This window comes from Peromyscus maniculatus, chromosome 8 (assembly GCF_049852395.1).
Source record: "Peromyscus maniculatus bairdii isolate BWxNUB_F1_BW_parent chromosome 8, HU_Pman_BW_mat_3.1, whole genome shotgun sequence".
In the NCBI taxonomy this organism is placed as follows: domain Eukaryota; kingdom Metazoa; phylum Chordata; class Mammalia; order Rodentia; family Cricetidae; genus Peromyscus; species Peromyscus maniculatus.
Genome location: NC_134859.1, coordinates 37496072 through 37518803, shown reverse-complemented (window position 1 = coordinate 37518803; position 22732 = coordinate 37496072). Strand labels below are relative to the sequence as shown.

At 48.4% G+C, this 22732-nt stretch overlaps 3 protein-coding genes and 1 pseudogene across 3 annotated transcripts; 2 read left to right on the top strand and 2 right to left on the bottom strand.

Moving 5' to 3' along the window:
- Positions 1-5157: 5157 nt before the first annotated feature.
- Positions 5158-9698, bottom strand: Gdf9 (growth differentiation factor 9). Its single transcript, XM_006995887.4, has 2 exons — positions 9302-9698; positions 5158-6232 (listed from the first exon to the last, which is right to left on the bottom strand). Exons 1-2 carry the CDS (start codon positions 9696-9698, stop codon positions 5304-5306), a joined length of 1326 nt encoding a protein of 441 aa, XP_006995949.1. The 3' UTR covers positions 5158-5303.
- Positions 9699-11139: 1441 nt separating this feature from the next.
- On the bottom strand, positions 11140-13407 carry LOC102918959 (chromobox protein homolog 3 pseudogene; annotated as a pseudogene).
- Uqcrq (ubiquinol-cytochrome c reductase complex III subunit VII) lies at positions 13395-15376 on the top strand. Its single transcript, XM_006995885.4, has 3 exons — positions 13395-13542; positions 13634-13800; positions 15176-15376. Exons 1-3 carry the CDS (start codon positions 13469-13471, stop codon positions 15268-15270), a joined length of 336 nt encoding a protein of 111 aa, XP_006995947.3. The 5' UTR covers positions 13395-13468; the 3' UTR covers positions 15271-15376.
- A 5847-nt stretch (positions 15377-21223) lies between these two features.
- On the top strand, positions 21224-22246 carry Leap2 (liver enriched antimicrobial peptide 2). Its single transcript, XM_006995884.4, has 3 exons — positions 21224-21381; positions 21543-21679; positions 21970-22246. The coding sequence occupies exons 1-3, from the start codon at positions 21256-21258 to the stop codon at positions 22004-22006; spliced, it is 300 nt and encodes a 99-aa protein (XP_006995946.2). The 5' UTR covers positions 21224-21255; the 3' UTR covers positions 22007-22246.
- The last annotated feature ends 486 nt before the right edge of the window (positions 22247-22732 follow it).

Genomic DNA, 22732 nt, shown 5'->3' with positions numbered 1-22732 from the left:
GATAAAGGACTAATACCACGACAGGCAACAATATTGAACATCCCGTCCAGTGTGGGGATTACATATCTGTAATCCTAGCACTAGGGAGGTGGAGGCATGACAGGTAAAGACCATCTTTGGCTACAGAGAGACTTCCAGGACAAGTCTGGGCTACATGAATCCCTGTCTCAAAAAAATAAAAACCCAAACAAACAAACATTTTAATTTCACTTTGTCATTTTATATATGACTTTGCTACAAAGTTAAAATGAAAGATGCTTACAGGAGCGTTCACAGACGCTCCGTCCTTTCCCAAGCCCGTCCCGTCCCCCTTCTCTGTGTAACTGGACACTTTCTCCTTTTCCCCACAGGCTGTCTGCAGTGAGCCCTAAACTAGCCTAGCCGCTGCCCTTCCAGCTGACACAAAGCATTCCCACACAGATAAGAGCAGGAAACTGGAGGTACCAGAGGCTCCATCCCTGAGCATTGTCCCTCTGCCTTCCGAGGCCCTCGGCACGGTGAGGTGACGGCTTATCTCATCTGGACTAAATACCAGAACCCAAGGCATCTATTTAAGGCTGCTGAAGCTTCCTCCTTGAATTTCAGATTTAAATCTCCGATGTCCGTTCTCATCCGTTTTCTACAGTGGTGCCTTTGAGAAGAGGAACTGAAGCAGGGTTAGCCCAGAGGAGGGAGGCGATAGGGAAGTGAGCACCCCTCAAGTGTATGAGAAACTTGGACGTTTGTAGTCAGGGGCTGCAACAGCCCCCAGAGAGTCACACTGCCCTGGGATACGAACACAACTACGTTTACAAATGAATTCTAATTTTGTTGTTTTGAGATAGGGTCTCATGTAGGCCAGGTTGTCCTCAAAGTCACTCGGCAGCCCAGGATAAATCTGAACTCGGGTGAGGCAAGAAGATTGTGAGTTGGAGGCCAGCCTGGGCTACATGAGACCCTATCTCAACTCCCCTTTCTGCCTAAAAGTGTTGATACATAATACATTGAAAATATTACACTAAGTAAAATAAGACAGATACCAAAGAACAAGTCTTGAGTGTGAACATGTGTAGGAGATCTCAGGAGAGGCTAATTCATAGACGGCACAGAAATGGGGCTTACCAGGGCAGGCTAGCACTTCATGAATGATGTTTGGTTTGAAGGAAAACTTCTGGAAATGGTGGTGCTGGTTGGGTGGTGTGAATGCCAGTTAATGCCACTGAGTCATACACTTAAATATGGACAATGTGGTAAATTGTTATAATAAATGTATTTTATCACAAAAAAGGTGAGAAGAGGGCTGGTGAGGTGGCTTGGCAGGTAAGGGCACCCATCATCAAGTCTGATAATCCTTGGTTTGAACCCTGGGACCCACAAGATGGAAGGAGAGAACTGGTTCCTGAAAGTTACCCTCTGACCACCACACACACCATGGCATGGGCATGCCCACACACATATGCGTACACACAATAAGGAAGTGTAATTTTTGGAAACAGGGTCTCGTTATGTGTCTCTGACTGGCCTGGAACCCACTGTGTAGACTAAGTTGGCCTCCAGCTCACAGATCTGCCAACTGAGTGCTGGATTAAAGATGTGCACCACCAAGATTACATAAACATAACTTTAAAAAAGATCGCCCCGCATAGGTGATATACACCTTTAATTCCAGCACCCAGGAGGCAGAGAATCTCTGAGTTCAAGGCTAGCCTGGTCTACATAGTGAGTTCCAGGACAGCCAGGGCTTTGTAGAGAGATCCTGTCTCTAAAACAAAACAAAAGAAATAACAAAAAAGTGCAAATACAGGGACTGGAGAGATGATTCGGCAGTAAGCACACTGGTCGCTCTTAAGAGGACCTGGGTTCAGTTTCCAGCACCCACATAGTGCTGGCTCTAGCTCCAGGAAATCCAGCACCCTCTTCTGGACGCTCTGCTCTGTGGTTACCAAGAATGAAAAAAAAAATTACCTTTTAGATTTAAGTGAAAAGATAACCCATAGAATTGGCAAAATTTTGGAACCCATACTTTGAATATGTAAAGAATTCAACTACTAAAATACAAATGATCCAATTAGGAAGCAGGTAAAGGGCCTGAAAAGAACCTGACATTTCTTTTTAAAAATTTATTTTTAACCACAGGTGTCTGTTGGATTCCCTGGATTTACAGGTGGCTGCGAGCAAAACCCACACAGATGCTGGGAATTGAACCCAGGTCCTCTGGAAGAGCAATAAGAGCTCTCAGGAGTCTCTCCAGCCCCAGAGAAGATAAATGCTAATAAAGGCACACAGAGACACTCCAACATTATTGTCTTGAGGAGGATGCTGACTCAAACCACACTACACTGAGACACTATTTACATGCCTCTGGCTGGAATCATCATCATCATCATCAACATCATCAGAGTAAGAGGATTCAGGGACCTCAAGACCTTCCTACAGTGTTGCAGCTGCTTGGGAAAATAATCCAGCATGTCCCCAAATGGCTAAAGAGACACTGTCCAGTTACATGGTAGCATACACCTCAATGGATAAAGAGACGTTCACTAGCTGCATGGTGGCTTACACCCATGGTCCTAGCACTGGGAAGCTGAGGCAGGAAGATCCTAAGTTTGAGGCCAGTGTAGTTTACAGGAGGTATGGTGGCACACATTTTTAATCCCCATACCGGGGAGGCAGAGGCATGGGTATCTCTGAGTTTAAGGCCAGCCAGAGCTACATAATAAGACCCTGTCTTCTCAAAAATAAAAGGATGCTGGGCAGTGGTGGCGCACGCCTTTAATCCCAGCACTCTGAGAGGCAGAGCCAGGTGGATCTCTGTGAGTTTGATGCCAGCCTGGTCTACAGAGTGAGTTCCAGGACAGGCACCAAAACTACACACAGAAACCCTGTCTTGAAAAACATAAACAAATAAATAAATGGGACAGACTACATAAGCCAGCAGTTCTCCTAGGGTATATCCAAGAGAAATGAAACACAGACCTTGTTTGTATTACTAGTCACGGTAACAGAAATGGAACTGGGACAAGGGCTCAGAGGTTAAGGGCACTGGCTGCTTTTCCAGAGGGCTTGGGTTAGAGTCCCAGCTCTCATATGGATGGACCACAATTGTCTGTAACTCCAATTTGAGGGGGTCCATAGCTCTCTGTGGGCACCAGGCACACACATGATGCAGACATACATTTAGACAAAACACCCACACACATGAAATAAAAATAGCAAAAAAGAAAATGAAGTACTCGGAGAGATGGATAGCTCCACCGTCCTTGTTGCTCCTGCAGAGGCTCCCAGCTTCCACTTGGTGGCTCAGAAGCAAGTCAATCCAGGTCCAGGAGATCCAGCACCTTCTGAACTCCACGTGCACCAGGCACGCACGTAGTGCACAGACATACATGCGGGCAAAGCACTCAGATACAGAAATAAAATAATCTAAAACATCTTTAGAAATCAGTACCTCTAAGTCGCTTTCACAACAAAAATCCCATAAAAGCCCCTGGGTCCAAAGCAGTCACTGCCAACTTCACTCAGTAGGAAGTGAAGAGCTGAGCCCACCTGGAAGAAGTCCAGGCAGGAACTGAGGGAAATTGGCAAAAAGCAAGCCATCAAAGACAAAAATAAACAACAAAAACAATAACTCGAAACTTCCTTGGCTTCCTTCTATCAGGCTAGAAGTTTTTAAAATATGCAGATGAAAATACTTTTGAAGTCTTCAACCCAGAGCTGATGAGAGGTTCAGAGGGTAAAGCCCTTGTTGTGCAAGACTGACGACCTGAGTTCAAACTCCAGAACACAAATGGAGGTGGACAGAGAAAACGGACTTCAGAAATTGTCCTCTGATCTCTGCATGCACACTGTGGCACACATGTACCCTACACACACAATAAACACATTAAAAAATCTTTAATATACATGCCTGTGATCTCAACACCTGAGAGACAGAGGCAGAAGGATCAGGAGTTTAAGGGAACCTAGGGCTACTTAGTGAGTTTGAGGCTAGCCTGGGCTACATGAGACCCTATCTCATACAACCAAAAAACACCCTAACAAAAGTAAAACCAAAGCTTAGGGCATACAATACAAGGTACATTATCCCTATGTATAAAATTGTGAAAGAACAAAAGTAGTTTTTAATCGAACAATGGGGCTGGAGAGATGGCTCAGCAGTTAAGAGCACTGGCTGCTCTTCTAGAGGACCTGGGTTCAATTCCCAGCACCCACATGGCAGCTTATAACAGTCTGCAGCTCCAGTTCCAGGGGATCCGACAAGTTCACACAGACACACATGCAGGCAAAACACCAATGAACATTGAAGCCAGGCATGGTGTGGTGTACACCTTTGATCCCAGCACTTAGGAGGCAGATTCTGAGTTTGAGGCCAGCCTGGTCTACACAGTGAGTTCCAGAGCAGCCAGGGGCTATATTGTGAAACCCTCCCTCCCCCTCCCCCTCCCCCTCCCCCTCCCCCTCTCCCTCTCCCTCTCACACACACACACGTTAACATAGATTTTCATGGAAAAAAACAGAAAGCCAAATTCCCTTAAATGAATGGGATGTTATTTTATGTGACTCAACTGATTGCTGTAAGCCAGCCCTGAACAGAATTAACATAATACTCATCCAAGTCACACTCAGTAGACACTGCCCATCCATCCTACCTATAGTCTCATTGACTCTGTCTTCACCAGGATTCAGCAACAAAGTTCTCCTCCATCTGAAAAAGAGCTGACGTCAAGACAAGGCTGGTTATCAGAAATGCCTCCTGTGTCCTCCAACGCTCAGATGAAAGTGATCTTTTTAGCTAGAAGCTGGTGGCGCACGCCTCTAATCCCAGCACTGGGGAGGCAGAGGCAGGCGGATCTGTGTGAGTTCGAGGCCAGCCTGGTCTACAGAATGAGTTCATAGAGAAACCCTGTTTTGAAAACAAACAAAGTGATGTTTTAGCAGAACACATACAATTTATGCCATCAACAGGAATTTATTCAGCCTTCTGTCACATAAAACCACACACTCTAAAGTGTTCACAACTGCAATTCCACTCAAGACTTATGCTAATCAGTTTGTCCATCAAAAACACTCATGGGAAGAGAAGGAAAAGGGAGGTCTCCAAACAAACATTTCACTTGGTTTGTGGCAACAACCAGTGTGTGTCCTTTATACCCAGAAATGCTACACACAATGTGCTCATCCCCCACACACTGCCCCCTCACACAATGTGCACTGAGTGACATGGAGCGATTGCTGGTCACATGAAGCGCTCTGCCCAGGCATGCTAAAGCCCACAGGGTTGGTTCTGCCAGACAGGTTTGAGGTGCTGGTGTAGAGGGCCCGTGCTAACGACAGGTACACCTCGTAGCTATCATATCTTCGTACTCTTTGTAAGCAATGGAGCCGTCGGGTTCAATGGTCAACACACTCAAGGGGCTGTATTTGCCAGGCACACACGAAGGCCTTGGCACTGAGGGGTCCAGCTTCTCATAGATGATATTCTGGACCAGGGTGTGGACAGGAGAGCCGTACCGATGTCTGACCGCTCTGGGACAGTCCCCTTTGCAGTACCTAGGGTTGTATCTGTGTGGAGCCACGATCCAGTTGTCCCACCTGAGCTGACTAAAACTCAGTCTGAAGTCGTGGAGTTCACACTCGTTTTCGGGGAAAAGAAACTGTTTGAAGTATTCGCTGAGATTGAAGGATGCCGTAAGATGTGGCTTCTTGGTTTCTAAACTGAGGGCTTTCTGCCCTCGACGGTGCCGGGCAGATCTCTCGACCTCGGCAACCTCTTCTTTCCCCGGATAGGCAGCCACGTTGCCCTGGCCAGGATGCTGGGAAGGCCTCCAGGTGGAGTGGAGGGAATACCATGAATGGTAGGCCTGAGCGCTGGTGTCGTTGAGGTATAAGATGAGCGAGGGAGGCACTGACAGAGGCATGTTAAACACACTGTCCCCCGGGGCCTGGCCTTTTGTGCATGTAAAATTGACAGACATGTGAATGCTTCTCTCGCTGGAGGCCACCAGAGGCTGAAGGAGGGAAGTCACATCCATCTCGATCCATCTGTGTTTCTTCAAGGTAAAGGAGTATGGCACTCTTGGGGGAGCCTTGCCGGAAGACGTGGGCTCCTTTACCACAAGGTCCCCCACACAGGTCACGGTGGAGGAGGAGGCAGCCGAGTTGTTCAGAGTGTACAGCAAGACTGACTTGAGTAAGTGTTCCATGGCAGTCACCCGGTCCAGGTTAAACAGCAGGTCCACCATCGGCAGGGGTCCTGGGAAGAGAAGCCACCAGTGAGTAGTGCTGGCCGACACCCTGCAGGGAGCAGGGAGCGAGATGGAGGAATCAGGACAGGCCAAAAGCAGTTTCTCTTCCCTCTCCTCCCCTGCTTCTTTAAACCTCAAAAACAAAGGGAAGAAGAGGCTAATGAGGAAAATACAGCGGGTCTGGGGATGCAGCCCAGTGGACGAGCACTGGCCCGGCATGTGCAAGGGCCTGTGGTCAGGCCTTGAGTTGGGTGGGGAGGTGTTTGTGATGCCGTCACTTTGGAGGATTGCCATCAGTCTGGGATATGTAGTGAGCCTGACACACACACACATACACACACACACACACACACACACACACACACACACACACACACACACGGGAGCCGGGGTGGGGGTGGGGGGTGGGGGACCACACTTGGATTACATAGCAAGTCTGAGGTCAACCTGGGTTGGGAACACGAGACTGTCTTTCAAAAGTCACCCACCCACCCCCACCTGCCTGGAGCCTTGGAAAGTAGAGGTAAGAGGACCAGGAGTTCAATAGCCCCTTTGGCTACAAGCTGAGTTCGAGGCCAGCCTGGGCTCTATGAGGATGTGGGCCAGTCAGTGAGCAGAGCACAGAGCTCAGTGAGTAAGGAGGATGGCTGCTAAGTTTGAGGGCTTGAGTTTGAACCCTAGGATCTACATGATGGAGAGATCCAACTTCTGAAAGCTTTTCTCTGACCTCCATACATGACCCCCACCCCCAATTCACTCATGCAAATACATTTTATCGCCATAAAAGTGAGAACAGCTTTGCTGGAGAAGTGAAGGGAGAGCACATCATTACACCCCCAGTTTCAGACCCCCAACCAAGAGTGTCTCCCTTGGGTGCCATCCCTGCAGACACAGCCAGGAGACCATCGGAAGCGACATTCCTTAGGCCTGGCTGGAGCATGTCAATTGCGAACATTTGACTGAAACATTAATTTCACCACGTGAGATTGGAAACAAATGGAGGTGGTAAGATTGCTGCCGGAACACGGGCTTGGGGGGGGGGGGAGAGGGGGTGGCTTTCAATAGCCACACACTGCACAGTTATGATGGTTTTCTTTATGCCGGAACTGTGTTGGTGAAGGCGGGGGAGTAGTCCATGGGCACACACTCTGTGGCACACACATGGAGTTGAAAGACAACATGTGGGTCCTGGGAACCGAACTAAGGTTGTCGGGCTTGGTGGAGGCCTCCACCCGCTGAGCCACCCCCAAGGCCCTGGGGTTCTTGTTTGTTTTGGTTTTTAAAGCACCTACTTCTTCCTTACCAGACTGTCCTCATTGTTGATGAATACTTTGAGGTTTGGTTTTTCCATCTGTTTTTGTTGTTGAGACAGGGTCTCACTGGGTAGCCCTGGCTGGCCTGGAACTCACTATGTAGACCAGGCTAGCCCTGCCATGAACTCAGAGACCGGCCTGCCCCTGCCTCCTGAGGGCTGGAGTTAATGTCATGGGACACCATGCCTCACTTGACTTTTGTTGATACTGGAGGCCAAACTCCGGGTGTCTGGCATACCGAACATAAACTGTACCGTATCTCAGCCATACAGATTTTTTTTTAAAGGATGTACTGTGCCAGATGGAGACTGAAATTCTCCTCTCACAGGAAAACCAACAAGAGGGAAATGTCCCATTCACCACAGCCGTCCGTCACTGGCTCAAAGGGAGGTTTTAGGCACAGTGCTAGGCCAACAGCTTGGTAGAATAGAAAGAGATGGCTAGCTACTTTCCCTGGCCTTTCAAGACATTACTCTCTTTTAACCTTTACATATTGAGCTAGTGTGCGGGCTAGTGTGCTGTTACACACCTGTAATCCCAGCACTAAGGTGACTGAGGCAGGAGGGTCACTGCAAGTTTGAGGCCAGTTAGAGAGAGAGAGGGGGAGAGAGGGAGGGAGAGAGAGAGGAAGGGAGGGAGGGAGAGAGAGAGGAAGGGAGGGAGGGAGAGAGAGAGAAAGGGAGGGAGGGAGGGAGGGAGGGAGGGAGGGAGAGAGGGAGAGAGAGAGGGGGGGGAGAGAGAGAGAGGGGGGGGGGAGAGAGAGAGAGAGAGAGAGAGAGAGAGAGAGAGAGAGAGAGTTAAAAAATCTATCATACTAGATTCCCCCCCCCCCAATACAGGGTTTCTCTGTAGCCTTGGCTGTCCTGGAACTCGCTCTGTAGAGCAGGCTAGCCTCTTAACTTACAGAGTCTTCCTGCCTCTGTCTCCTGAGTGCTGAGATTAAAAGTGTGCCACCACCACCCAACCACACTATTTTCTTAACTAATGATGGCTTAGGCCAACAACAACAACAACAACAACACACACACACACACACACACACACACACACACACACACACACACACACATCAATGCTCCTGGCCAGGGATGTAGTAGCAGAGGGCTTAGCTAGCATATGTGAGTCCCCCAACCCTATTTGATCCTTAGCACCACCACACCAAAAAAGAATTCAAGAACTTAGGAAAAAATTGAAGCTAGGCGGTGGTGGCATATGCCTTTAGTCCCAGCACTAGGAAGGCAGAGGTAGGCACATCTCTGAGTTTGAGGCCAGCCTGGTCTACAGATCGAGTTCCAGAATAGACAAGGCTACATAGAGAAACCCTGTATTGAAAAAACTGAAAAAAAGAAAAAAGAAATTAGTATGATAGATTTTGTTTTGTTTGAACTTTCTTTTTTTCCTTCTGTTTCTCTCTCTTCCTTTTTCTCTTGCTCCCTCCTCTCTCTCTCCTTCCTCTCTCTCTTAAGACAGCTAGCGCTGTTACATAGAGAAACCTTGTCTCAAAAAAAAATTAAGCGCTAAATTTGTTTCAGTTGCATACTGAGAATTATGCAAAATAAAATTCTCATGATGATGTAAACCTGCGTGATCCTAGTACTCAAGGGGCTGAGGCAGGAGGATGCAGAGTTTGAGTATAGACAGGGTGACAGGGTAGGATCTTGCCTCAAAACAAACCCAAATCAAAGCCTGGCTCCTTTTAGTAACAGAAACATTGACGCTCCCCTCTCCTCTCTCCACCCAGTTGACCAATCTTCTCTCACCCACCTGTCACCTGGTTGCCAGGAGCCTGCTTGTGGTTGGCACAGGGGCTGAAGAGCCGCACAGTGTTGTAGAGGTGACTTCTGCTGGGTTTAGGAACCCCTTCTTTGGTAGCATACGTCTTATAGAGCTTTTTCATGTAGTAGAGTGCTCTGGAGTCGGGCTGCAGCTTAGGGGCCTCACCTCGCCTATCAGACAGGACCTTAAAGAGGGGAGGCAAGAGGTCTGCCCTGTCGGTCCCATCTCCAGGCAACAGCAAGGACCAAGGATCTGCCTCCGACTCCAAAGCTGCACTGGCTCCAGTCTGGGCTTCTCCCCTAGAAGCCTGAGAGCTGAGGCTAGGAAGAAAACACAGCCAGGCAAAACAGCAAAATCCAAACAGGAATTTGCTGGGAAGTGCCATGGCTTGGGAGAACTAAGAGGGAACGCATCTCCCCATGCCAGTCTTTCTAAAGACTGGGAAGGCCCCGGTGTGGTCCTTAAATAAAATCTAGGCGTGGAGAACCAGCCTCACGTCTGTAATCAGATCTCAAGGATGCCTAGCTGTAAGTCATTTTATCAGCTCTACAGCAGCCATCTGTTAGCAGGTTTTTATACAATGTGTTCTCATTAGACACAGATTTATCTACTTATTTAGCCTTGCCCCCCTGTCTCCCCTGACATTTACTTCAAACCCACCAAGTATCATTACCCTCATGGACTACTTGAAACCCCAAGAGAAACCACAAGAATTATAAAACAGAATCTCTTAGGGCTGGAGGTGTAACTGCAGAAATATCAGGTCTGTTTTTTCTCTTGATTCACTATCTCCACAGCCCCCACCTCCTTAGTACTGATTGCTTACTGCATAGTGAGGTGGAGACACAGAAAGGAACCCTGGGTACAGAAATTCCAGAGGGATGTCAGGCTGTTGAGCCTGTCCAGGTGGCTTAGTGGGGGATGGAAAGTTGGCACAAGACAACTGCTACTTGCAGTGTGCTTTAAAAGAGGATGGGGGTGGGGGGGAGTGTGGTGGTGCACATCTTTAATCCCAGTGCTCAGGAGGTACAGGCAGGTGGATCTCTGTGAGTTCAAGGCCAGCCTGGTCTACAGAGGAGTTCTAGGATAGCCAGTGCTACATAATATGGAGACCCTGTCTCAAAATAAAAAGAAGACATCACAGGGCTGGAGAGATGTCTCAGTGGTTAATGAGCACTGACTGTTCTTCCAGAGGACCCAGGTTCAAATCCCAGTACCCACACAGCAGCTCTCAACTGTCTGTAACTCCGAGATCTAATACCTTCATACAGATATACATGCAAGCAAAACAACAACACACATAAAATAATAAAAATAAATAAACTATTAAAAAAAGAGGACATCACCTTTAATCTTGACTAATCTAAAAATACAACATCCTGGGACTGGAGAGATGGCTCAGCAGTGAAGGGCAGTGGTTGTTCTTCCCAGAACAAACTATATGGTTCATGGCCATCTGTAACTCCACTTGCAGGGCATTGAACACCTTTCTCTGGCATCCTTAGGAATATAAACACCCATTTTTAAAATTAAAATAAACAAATTAAAATGAACACCACAATAACTATCTGGACAGCAAGATAGCTCCAAGTGTAAAAGCACCTGCCACCAAGCCTAATGACCAAAATTCAGTCCTAAAGACCTGAATTCATTCCCTAAGAGCCACATGGTAGAAAAGGAGAAGAGACTCTTAACAGGGTGTCCTCTGACCTATACCCACATGTGTGCGCCCCGCCCCTCACATACAAAATACATATTTTATTTTATTTTTTAAAGGAAGCTTTTATTTGCTCAAAGGAATCAATTGATGTAGAACAAAACCCCCAAATATCCCAACTACTGTCAATACTTTCAAAACGAGCATATCAAGCTCAATTTTCATTAGAATGATATTTTTCCACACTAGTAATTCAAAACCCAAGATCCAGATTTTATATATGTACACACACACACATGCAAACAATTATTGTGCCTTATCTTCTGAACAAGAAAGCCACATCAGTTTCTCCTTATAAAGGCAATGACAATCTGAGGACATTTCATGTCACATTCGCCTCCTTTGCCAGCATCAAGTGTGCCTAAGTCCTTCCATTTCCTGAGAAGCATTAATTCTCCACTGCTGGCTGTGGCACCGATTTTTCGTTCAGGATCAGAACCCTTGGCAAAGCCCCTGGGTCTGTCAGCAGCAGCTCTTTCTTCCTCGATTGCTATCATCCGATTCACTGTCAGATGAAGATTTCCTTTCTGTACCATCTTTTGCTTTACCAGCTTTTGGAGAACTAAGAAATGCTTCAATTAATTCTGGACAATCTAAAAGTTCTTCTGGCTCCCAAGTGTTCTCAGCATCTGTGAACCTCTTCCACTTGAAATACTCTGCCTTCCCATTCACTACATGGCGGCCCAGCATTTTTTCTACAGTACTTTTCCTACCACAAATTCTTCAGGCTCTGCCTCTTCAACTGTTTTGCTCTTTTTTTTTTCTTTCTTTCTTTTTTTCTTTTTTGGTTTTTCGAGACAGGGTTTCTCTGTGTAGCTTTGCACCTTTCCTGGAACTCACTTGGTAGCCCAGGCTGGCCTTGAACTCACAGAGATCCACCTGCCTCTGCCTCCCGAGTGCTGGAATTAAAGGCGTGCGCCACCACCGCCCGGTCCTGTTTTGCTCTTTCTATATTGTTCCTTTCCCATTTTTTGCAATGTAGTTTTACTGGAGGCCTTTTAATCACAGACTTGAAGAGTTCCCCACTCAGATGCTCCGGGCCACAGATCCTGCAGAATCTCCTGGCTGCATGCCTCAGCTCAGTCACATCCGAGGTGTAAAATACATATTTTAAAAAGTAACGAAAAGTACAATATCCTGATGTCCTTGTTTTGGCCTCCAATTCATGTGATCATGCTCTGGTTGAAAGGTTTTGAGATATCTGCAAGTGCTATTAAATGAAAGTCTTATTTATTCTACAGATGGTAGAATTCATCACAGTATTTTAGTCCTTGACTAAAGTATTTGTGTTTCTGCCTTGGAGCTGAGACCAGGCTAGATAATGTTTTAGGAAAACCAGGGGCAGGGGTACCATAAAAGGAGGGGCTCCTCAGTGGCCCTCAGAAGGTGACTTTCTTCTGGGAGAAAGTCACCCCACAATCACAACACAGGATACCAAATCAGTTTGTGCAATGCCAGATTAATAAAGCCGAACCCTTGCAAAACTGGAGCTCACTGCCAAGCCGCCCCAGTTTGATTGCCAGATTATATACTAGTCATGCCATTTACAGGCACTGGGAGGAACGGAAGGGTCCGTGAGTCCCACTGGACAGTATCAGTTAGGAGAATGCATTTTAGGGGGAACACAACAGCTCCCTAGAGAGTGGAAAGAGCCTGGGCTCCATGACACACCCTGCCAGAACGGAACGCTCCCCTCCATGGCTCCCACCACCACGACCAGCGTCCGATAACTGCCAGACGGAGAGATGATGACTTGGGACTGAACTGGGAGACACGTTAGTGTCACATCCTCCACAAGTCTTCAGGGTGCCAATGGCTTGCGAGGCAGCGTGTACGGAAGCCCTAGACCCATGTCCCTAATTAAGTACTGCAGTGAGGGTCTGACAACAGCTCTTGGATCCCCTTTTGGTTACGGGGACCCCATACACCTGACACTCCTCCGCTAAGGGACAGCCAGGAGGACAAAATCCCTTTTTGTTCATCTTTGGGCAGCTTCCAGCCCTGGTATCCAGAGAAAGGGCACTGAGCAGAAAGCACCAGTCTTGGAATACCCATTTGCTCCTAAGCCCCGCCCATTGCCATCAACCACGCCCTACGCACCTATAGACCCCGCCCCGTGCCCCCTCTAGGCCTGAACCTCGCCGATATATCCACCTAAGCCCCACCCATTGCTCCGCAAAAACCCGGGCCACGCACCTACCAAGACCCCATTCCTTTCCAAGCCCCGCCCACACGCCTTCTACGCCCCGGCATGGCACACACGCCCCGTTAAGCCCCACCCAGATGCCTCTTTCTGCACCTGTAAGCCCCGCCCCTGGCCTCTAGGCCCCCCCGGGCCCCTCCCACCCGCCCGGAAGGCCACGCCCACACAGGCCATTTTCTCTTTTGGTCAACGGCGTCTCCCCCTGGAGACAGAAAGAAAATGGTAGTCCCCGGAAATGACTTCACGACCTCCAGGACCAGCTTCCGCTCCTCCCGGAAGTGACATTGAAGCCGGGCGGCTCAGTGCGGTGTAGGTAGAGGTGACCTGGTGCCGAGGGGCCGGTACGGGGCAGTGGGCGTTCCCGGTGGGCCTAAGCCACGCTTGTGTCCTCCCTCCTCAGAGCCGCCGCCACCATGGGCCGCGAGTTTGGGAAGCTGGCGCATATTCGGCACGTGATCTCCTACAGCCTGTCGCCCTTTGAGCAGCGCGCCTTCCCAAACTACTTCAGCAAAGGCATCCCCAACGTGCTGCGCCGCACTCGCGAGTGCATCCTGCGCGTGGCTCCGCGTGAGTGCGGGGCGGGCGGGGGAGGGACGGGCAGCTTTCCTTCCAGCATCCTGCACGGACGTGGAGTTCTTCCCATATCGGAATGACTGGCCTAAGGTCACTTGGATGACTCCAGCGTCTCCCTCTGAGGTCATCGCTGTCCACTATCGGCGATGAAGTGCTGATGCAATGTCTTGGGTTAGATATGCACCGATTGTGCTGACGGTTTCATGGCGTTGGGGATATGCCAAGAACCCGTGGAAGGTACACTTAGATTTGGTGAGGTCGAGGCCCGAGCTTGCTGTGCAACCCAGGCTGGCCTCACACTTGGGATTTTACTGCCTTACCCTGGGGACTGCTGGCTGGGATTATAGGCATGCGCCAGCAGAGCAACTTGAAATGTACTTTTAGAACGGCGAAGTTTATGTTAGGTGAATTTCATCTTCGGTTATCTCATGAAATTTTTCATTTAGTGTTAAGTAGGAGAGAGACTAGGAAAGTCAGGGCCATATCTTCTGGGTTGACGTCTTAATTTTGTTTGCTTATAAAATGGATGTGTAATTGTAACCATTTTTAACCACTTATTAAAAGTAGTTTCTGGTCGTGATGGTGCCTGCATTTAATCCCAGCGTTCCCGAGGCAGAAGACGGTGGATCTACATAGTTTGAGGCCAGCCTGGTCTACATAGAGTTCAGGCCTCTAAGGGCCATATAGTAAGAGCTTGTCTCAAAACAAAACATAAACATAGGGCTGGAGACGCCTCAGCAGTTTAAAGCACTTGCTGCTCTTTCAGAGGATCTGGTTCCGTTCTCAGCACCTATATGGTGGTTCACAACCACCCGTGACTCCAGTCCTATGGGATCAGACACTCTCTTATTACCTCAGTCACGGGGCATGCATGTGGTACACAAAGCACACATACAGGTAAAACACCCATAAAATATGAAGAGCAAAGGCCGGGCAGTCACACCTTTAATCCCAGCACTCAGGAGGCAGAGGCAGGTAGGTCTCTGTGAATTGGAGGCCAGCCTGGTCTACATAGTTAGTTTCAGGACAGGCAGCTAAATAGTGAGACCTTGTCTCAAAAAACTAAAAACACCTGTAATCCCAGCACTTGGGAGGCAGAGACAGGCAGGATCCCTGAGTTCAAGGACAACCAAGACTACACAGAGAAACCCTGTCTCCAAACCAAACAAAAAAGTTAAAAGCTATGGACAATAGAAGGGCAGGCAGAATAGTTGAAAGTCAAAAATGGTGCATGACAGAGACAGGTGGACCTCTCATTTGAGGCCAGTCTGGTTTACATAGACCATACCCCGCCCCCCCCCCCCAAAAAAAAAGAGCCGAGAGATTATGTGTCCCATGTGCTCACAGCCTACTGTCTTGATTATTACAGCATTCGTAGCATTTTATCTGATCTACACATGGGGGAACCAGGAGTTTGAACGGTCCAAAAGGAAGAATCCAGCCATGTACGAAAATGACAAGTGAGCCGCAACGCATCTGGATGCCAGTTCCCTGCCTTTGAAAGACCCTTCTCTGGGAGAGGAATCTACATTGTAGTGTCTTGAAGACACAATAAACTACTTCTGGGCTTTCCTGTTGTGACTTGGTTTGCTTATTTGAGACAAGGTCTCACTCTGTGTACCTGGATGACCTATGAAATCCGACTGCCTCCGCCTCTGCCTCCTAAGTCATGGTGTTCGACATCATGCCTGGCCCCACTTTGTTTTACAAGCAAATATCCAAGTCATGATGATCCATCCCTTTCCCAGCACAAGTCCTGAATGGGGTCTGGATTGCCAGCTCTAAACCCTCTGCTCCCATTATAACTATAAAGTCTAGTAATGACACTGTGATTAGGATGTCAGGTGTTCTTCCTAGACACATTAAGGAACTTTTAACTCACGGCAGCCTTTGAAGGAAGCACTGGACTCTCCTTGCTGATGAGGAACCACAGTGGAAGTACTTTGCCCAGAATCACATGACAGTGGTTGGTAGAGCCAGGTACCAGTGTGTGCTCTGCTGCTGCCCTCCCCAAGGAAGGCCTTCCTCAGCCTGAGGGGTTTCAGCTGTGGAAGGCGATGATCCAGTCCCTTGGCTGCTACAGCAGGTGTCAGTCAGGGGACCATGGTTGGCTCTGTGTCATGGAGCCAATCCGGTGGTGGCTTTTAGTTTGTGGACCACAAAGTCTGAAAAGACTCTATAGAGTCTTTGGATGCCCCCATTTTCTCCTTACCTGGAGAAGATAGGGTGGGCATGCCTGGCAGTCCTGAGCTTCTGGCCCTGTCAATCACCTAAGGACACCTGCTGCAGACTAGCAACTCATAGTGCAATGTCTGATTGGGAGCTGGTGCCAGAAGTCCTCAGAGCAAGTGACTTCCAACAACAGGAAATCTGGAAATTGCATGGACTATGAGGCAGATATGAGAAATGTGTCTGGTAGTCTAATACCCTTGCCCTTAAACCAGTGGTTCTCAACCTTCCTAATGCTGTGACCCTTTAATACAGCTCCTCATCTTGTGACCCCGACCATGACATTGTGTTCATTGCTACTATGTAACTTTTTGCTGCTGTCTCATAGTGTAAATATCTGTGTTTCCCAGTGGTCTCAAGTGACCCCTGTGAAAGGGTTGTTCGGTCCCTTCCCAAAAGGGGTTGAGACCCACAGGTTGAGAATCACTGCCTCAGATGGTCACTTCTGGAGCCTTAAATGTCTTATCTATAAAATATGCCAACACAAAGTGCTTGAGTTAGCTGTAGTGGAGATGCTGAAATGAGTGAGCCCAGGGAAGTTCCCGGAGTTGTTCCCATATCCAGTCCAGTTGTGCCCTGTTTGGCTCTGTCCAGATTTACTCCTGGGCCTTAAAATCCATGGGTCATAGACTCCTTTAAGAATCTGAAATAAGGCTGAGTAGTGGTGGCACACTCTTTTAATCCCAGCACCCAGGAGGCAGAGGCAGGCGGATCTCTGCAAGTTTGAGGTCAGCCTGGTCTACATAGTGAGTTCCAGGACAGCCAAGGCTACACAGAGAAACCCTGTCGAAAACCACAAAGAATTTGAAATAAGGGGCTGGAGAGATGGCTCAGCGGTTAAGAGCACTGACTGGTCTTCCAGAAGACCCAGGTTCAAGTCCCAGCACCCACATGGCAGCTCACAACCGTCTGTAATTCCAGTTCCAGGGCACCTAGCACCCTCACACAAACATAAATGCAGGCAAAACACCAATGCTCATTAAATAAATCTTTAAAAAAAGAAAAAAAAAACTGAAATAAAACCAGGGTGCTGGTTGCACACGATTCCCCCCCGCCCCTTGGTTTTTTCAAGACTGGGGTTCTCTGTGTAGTTTTGGTACCTGTCCTGGGTCTTGCTCTGTAGACCAGGCTGGCCTCAAACTCACAGAGATCCGCCTGCCTCTGCCTCCCGAGTGCTGGGATTAAAAGAGTGTGCCACCACCGCCCGGCTTGGTTGTACACGCTTTTAATCCCAGCACTTGGGAGGCAGAAGCAGGCGATCTCTGAGTTTGAGGCCAGCCTGGCCTACAGGAGTTGAAAAACAGCCAGGGCTACTCAGAAAACAAAACAAAACAAAACAAAGAAACAAAAAGACAGGAAAGCTGCAGGCCCCGAGGGGGGAGGTGGAGGTATAGCCGCATAGCTGCACCCGTCTTGACTTTGGACACACCAGCTCAGAAGACTAGCTTCAGTTTTCTTAGCCCACAGCAGGAGATGAACCTCTTGGTCTGACCTTTAAAAAATATATATATTATTGTATGCGTGTGTCCATGTGCCACGGTGTGCATCTGGAGGTCAGAGGACAACTTTGTGAGGTCACAAGTCCTCCGTTCTCTGTTGCACCTTTATCTGAGTTCACCGGGGATCCAGCGTCGCTCCTGGATGGCAGGGACCTTGACTGCAGAGCTGGTCCTCCCACCCCGGGAGTGCTGAGGGGACCCTGCTGTAAGTGCTTTGATGGTCAGACGCTCTGCTGCTGACCGCTGAGATGGTGAAAGGCCGCCTTCAGCCTGTCCCTCACAGTTCCCCCGTTGAGCTTGAGGGCCGAGGGCCCAGCTGTGTGAGGGGTGCCCAGACAGTGACTGACTCTTTAGAGACTTGTTCTGTTTGTAGAGATTCATAGAGGACAACATGAATCACCCCACTCCCAACCCCGCCCCGTTCACACGGTGTGTGCGTGTGCGCGCGTGGACGTGCAGGCAGGAGGTTGACATCAGACGTCTTCTATCACTCTCCACTATTTTTTGAGACAAGGCATTGAACCTCATCGAGTCAAGCTAGCCGAGCTGGCCATGGAGCCTCGGGGATCCCCTCTCCACCTCCTCTGCGAGGACCGCAGAGCTGCTGCCACACCTGGTTGGTTATGTGGGTGCTGGTGATCTGAACTTAGGTCTTCCTGTGTGTGTGGCAAGTACTTTACCAGCTGAGCCATCTCTCTAGCTTGAGTCGAGCCTTTTAAGGACAGAGATAGCGCTCTGGGCCCATGTCTTAGATACCCACAGCCTGATACTGCTCTTCCGGCTGCTGTGATGCAACCATTTGCTCCACTTGACTCCTTTTGGAAAAGCCCATGTCCCCCCCCCCCCCCCCCGCCTCCACCCCCCATGGGCTGCAATCTGGGAAAGGGAGCTCTCTTCATTCTGCTGGTATTGTAGTCAGGGCATGGGCCTCTCTAGTACAGGCCCAGACACCTGCCAGTTCCAGCCAAAAAAACAAATGCACTTTGACCCTTTGTTGAAATTTTACCTGGAAACATTTTCCCATTTCCAAGTCTTTCATCTTTTATTAGGCACCCCCTGTTCAGGGACAACACAAAAGTGTCCCATTACCGCCAAACCTTAATGATCCCGTCTCCACCCTGCACGCATCCAGACACCCGTGTGTCTCTACCCTTTCTCCTGTTTCATTCTGGCACTTTCCCCTCAATATCCCTGGGGTTGTACCTGGCGTGAGCAGACTCTTGCTAGCAAACCTGTTTGTCTTTCTCTTCTTGTAAATTAGTCATTTGAATCCCCAGATGTGCCCATGAGGCCCGAGGCCGCCTCTCATCTCACTGTCGGAACAGAAGACTAACCCTGAAGAGGGAAGGGCTGGCCTGTGGTCAGACTTCGCAGTCTGCAGCTGCTGCCTCCTGGTCAAAAGTTCTTGCCTTACAGCTGAAATCCGGGCAGCTGAGGCCTGTGAACTGGAGGAAGGAGCTTGTAGCTCTTCAGTCATTTAACAGCATCCTTGCCAGGAGAGAACAGCTGGATTGTTTGAATTTCAGGCACAGTGTCGTTTTTCACAGGCAAGGTATACCATGGCTGTGGATAAGTGGCAATTCTGCCGAGGGCTTAGTTGCTGTGTCACCTCCCAAAGCCTGAGAGAGGAGTTTCTCTTTAGTACTAGGGATAAGATCCAGAGCCTTGCACAGACTAGACAAATACCTGACCACTGGGCTACTTTTCCTTTAAATACAACTTCCAGCTCCCACATTTCCTTTAAATACAACTACAGGTTTTGTTTACATGTTTAGTAACTTGCCCCTAACAAGTCATTCCTTGGGAAAGAGAGCTGGCCTGCAGGTGGCCTGAATCTGGGGGCCTTGACCAGTGTTGTACTCATGAGAATTAATCATCTTTTTCCTGTGCTCCTTCCCTTGACTGGGCTGTGATGAGCTTTAGACACGACACAAAAGGCTACCTTGATTCTGCTCAAGGAAAAGGACAGCAGAAATGGGAGCCGGGAGAAGAGCCATCTTTTGGATGTTACCTGCCACTGAGAGCTGGTGAAGGAGAGACTGGCACCGAGTCCCAGGCCCAACTGCTGCTAGGACACACGTTGTTCAGTCTTGCTTATCTAATCACATCGGTGTTCTTACTCAATGTTCACTGGGCCGCTAAGAGCTTCTCCCCAACTCTGCAAAGTTCCCACTGAGGCTCCTACTTGAGGTCATTCAGTATATAACCTCATGGGGCAGGAGGGGGGCTGCTGAACTGGTCCTGAACTGGTGGACTGTCTACTCAGCAACTCTTGTACTGTGGAGCTCCCCACCAGACTTCCATTTTCTACAGAGGACTGGAACCAGGGCAGACAGATCTGCAGTTGAATCCCACCCCTTCCCAGCTCTGAAGTCTAGCACACTTCTCCCTTGGCAAGTAGCTACACTTGCTTTGCCTCGGGATTGGTGACCATGCTGCTACCTTTGGCACAGCAGCAGTCCCTCCATTTTTGCTTGGGACAAAGAAACAAAAACAGGCTTTTGTCCAAATGTCCAATCATGAAGATGAGAAGAGCCTTGGGAAGGGTTATCCGTGAGATACAGACCAGGGAGAGAGAATCTATTTGTAATTTGTGTGTGTGTGTGTGGTGTCTTATGGTCACAGGGAGATCTAAGCTCTTATACATGTCCTGAATTTGAATTCAGCTTTCTCCCTCAAACTTATTAAAATACCCATGGCTGGGTGTGGTGGTCCACATCCAAGATCAGGGTGGGACTGTGAAATTGGGCCAGCCTGGGCTATGTTGTGAGATGTTCTCAAAATCAAAGGTCTGGTCACATAGTACCCATAACTACTCACATCAGTACAGTTGAGTGTTAATCTAGGAACCCACAGAGATTACTACTAAAGCCAGTGGATGTTTGGGCTTCAGACTTAGCCTAACACCTGCTGCTGAGGCTGCTGGAAGGAAGCGCTCTGCCGAAGCGCCAGTTAACTACTAAGGATAAAGCCCATGATTCATTTGGTATTGTCAGGACATAAACTGTAACGACAGAGATTTAAGAGCTTCTGCTACCTCCTCACTCATGTGTTCTTAAAAACAAAAATCTATTCATTCAGTACATCTGTGGTTCAAGCGGCAGTCCATTGCCTGTATCCTGGAGGAAGGGTAGAGTTTGCGTTCTTCACAGCCAGGTCTTCACTAAGATGGTGGTGCACATTGGTAGGATGACAGCCCCTCTTTATGAACGGGGGAACTGGACACTGTAGACGGACTGTCTGCTTAAGGACCCCACAGAAGGAACAGAGGGCCACATCCAATGGCCTGTACACAGCAGGTCAGTGGTTTTTTGCCTAGAAAAGCTCAGGGGTCAATATTACTTCTGAAGACTTTATAAGAATCCTGTTTTGATTACAACCATCTCACAGTGATATTTTAGGACTTTTTCTTGGTTCTGGAATTGAACCCAGGACATCATACTTGCCCTCACTGTTAAACCCCTAGCCTGCTATTTTAGAAGTATGGCCAAGTTCCTGGCTTTCAGAGGGAAGTCGGACAATGCTGATTTCTGATAAGATGGGTGTAAGGGTCCAGACCAGCAACATCATCAAAGTCCAGATGAGGGATCAGTAAGTGCAATGTGCCTGAAGTGTAGCCCTGGATTACATTCTTTGGGTACACATTAACCTATTAAATCGATCCTGATTACAAACAAACTTTGCCCCTACCTCACCTGGCAACCATGAGAAAGGCAGATAGATGTCAGTCTATAAAAGGAAACGGGAACTGCCCCCGGCTTTCAGGCTCCAGCATCTTCCTTTTGCCAAGATGTTACTGCTCAAACTCTTCGTGGTGCTCATGACTTGCCTGCTGCTGCTGGGCCAGGTAAGCAAGGGAAGACATGTGTGTGGGACATAGTAGCAGCAGTGGAATTCAAAGTCCAAGAGTCTCAGCCCTGAGAAATGCTGTTAAACCTCCTGCAACCTGGGTATGCAGCAGAGGGTGGGTGCTTCCCCACCTGAAGTGGATATGCCTTTGCTCTGCAGGTCAATAGCTCCCCAGTACCAGAACTGAGTTCAGCAAAAAGATCCCGGAGAATGACCCCATTTTGGAGAGGGGTTTCCCTCAGGCCCATCGGCGCTTCATGTCGGGATGATTCGGAGTGTATCACAAGACTGTGCAGGTATTTGACAAACCTGGGTGCAGGGTGGGCAAGAGAGCTCTGGGAAGCTGGGAGAGGTGAGATCAGAAAACAGAGATCCGAGGGTAAAGCTGAGACAGGGGATGGGGGGGTCGCATAGGGATGAAGCTGCAAGTTCCATGTAGGGGAGTTCCTTGACAGCCAAGTACCATTCAGATTCCTAACACTGGGCAGATGAAACCAGGGACAGTGGAGGCAGCAGAAGTGGCCTGGGGCACCTTAGGTCTACATCCGATCTTAAACACTTCTTTTCTCCCGCCCCCTCCCCCTAGAAAAAGACGCTGTTCTTTAAGTGTGGCCCAGGAGTGATGTTCACACCAGGGGAAAAGTCAACTCCAACAGTGCTCCGTTCTGTGGAATATTGGTTAACTGCATTTGGGCTGGAGATACTTAAGTGAAGCAATCTTGTGTTTTTAATATTTAAAGACAGATGCTTGCTTTAAACTGGCCTCCATTTCTTCTTAGAATGTTGTTGGTTTGTACATAGACGTAAATAAGTTTGTCAGAGTTTATTTTTCTACAAATACTATTAAATGTCTCAAATCCAAATTCTGGCAGTCTGGAATTGACACTTGACTCATTTCATACCTTATAGGAAACAGCACTATCTAACGGGTGGTACTGCTCCATCTGGGAGGTGTGGAGAACACTCACTCTTCAAAGAATCTTATACCGAGCATGATAAGCTTAACAACAGTCAGCTCCGCAGATCAGATCATGGCTCTTTACTCTGCAAAGAACTCTTCAGGCTGGCATGTGTCACCTGAGGATGTGCAAAAGTTGTCTACAGCTTTATGAACATAAAACAGAAACCAAAGAAAAGTCTGATTTAATAAAAAAAATAAGCTGGGCATGGTGGAACATGCCTTTAATCCCAATACCAGGGAGGTGGAGGCAGAGGCAGGTAGATCTTTGTTGGGTCAAGGCCAGCCAGGTCTATATAATGAATTCCAGTCTAGCCAGGGATACAAAGTGAGACCCCGTCTCAGAAAAACAAAATCCAGCAAATAAATAGTATACATAAGTAATGAATGG

What these genes read in the sequence shown, in the direction of transcription:
- Gdf9 (XM_006995887.4), bottom strand. Translation starts at nt 9,698, where the DNA reads ATGGCACTTCCCAGCAAATTCCTGTTTGGATTTTGCTGTTTTGCCTGG. An exon ending in TCCTGGCAACCAGGTGACAG is followed by an intron (nt 6,233 to 9,301) that starts GTGGGTGAGAGA and finishes TTCTCTTCCCAG; the next exon opens with GACCCCTGCCGATGGTGGAC.
- Leap2 (XM_006995884.4), top strand. Translation starts at nt 21,256, where the DNA reads ATGTCAGTCTATAAAAGGAAACGGGAACTGCCCCCGGCTTTCAGGCTC. An exon ending in GCCTGCTGCTGCTGGGCCAG is followed by an intron (nt 21,382 to 21,542) that starts GTAAGCAAGGGA and finishes TTTGCTCTGCAG; the next exon opens with GTCAATAGCTCCCCAGTACC. An exon ending in TGTATCACAAGACTGTGCAG is followed by an intron (nt 21,680 to 21,969) that starts GTATTTGACAAA and finishes CCCTCCCCCTAG; the next exon opens with AAAAAGACGCTGTTCTTTAA.
- Uqcrq (XM_006995885.4), top strand. Translation starts at nt 13,469, where the DNA reads ATGACTTCACGACCTCCAGGACCAGCTTCCGCTCCTCCCGGAAGTGAC. An exon ending in GCCGGGCGGCTCAGTGCGGT is followed by an intron (nt 13,543 to 13,633) that starts GTAGGTAGAGGT and finishes CTCCCTCCTCAG; the next exon opens with AGCCGCCGCCACCATGGGCC. An exon ending in CATCCTGCGCGTGGCTCCGC is followed by an intron (nt 13,801 to 15,175) that starts GTGAGTGCGGGG and finishes TGATTATTACAG; the next exon opens with CATTCGTAGCATTTTATCTG.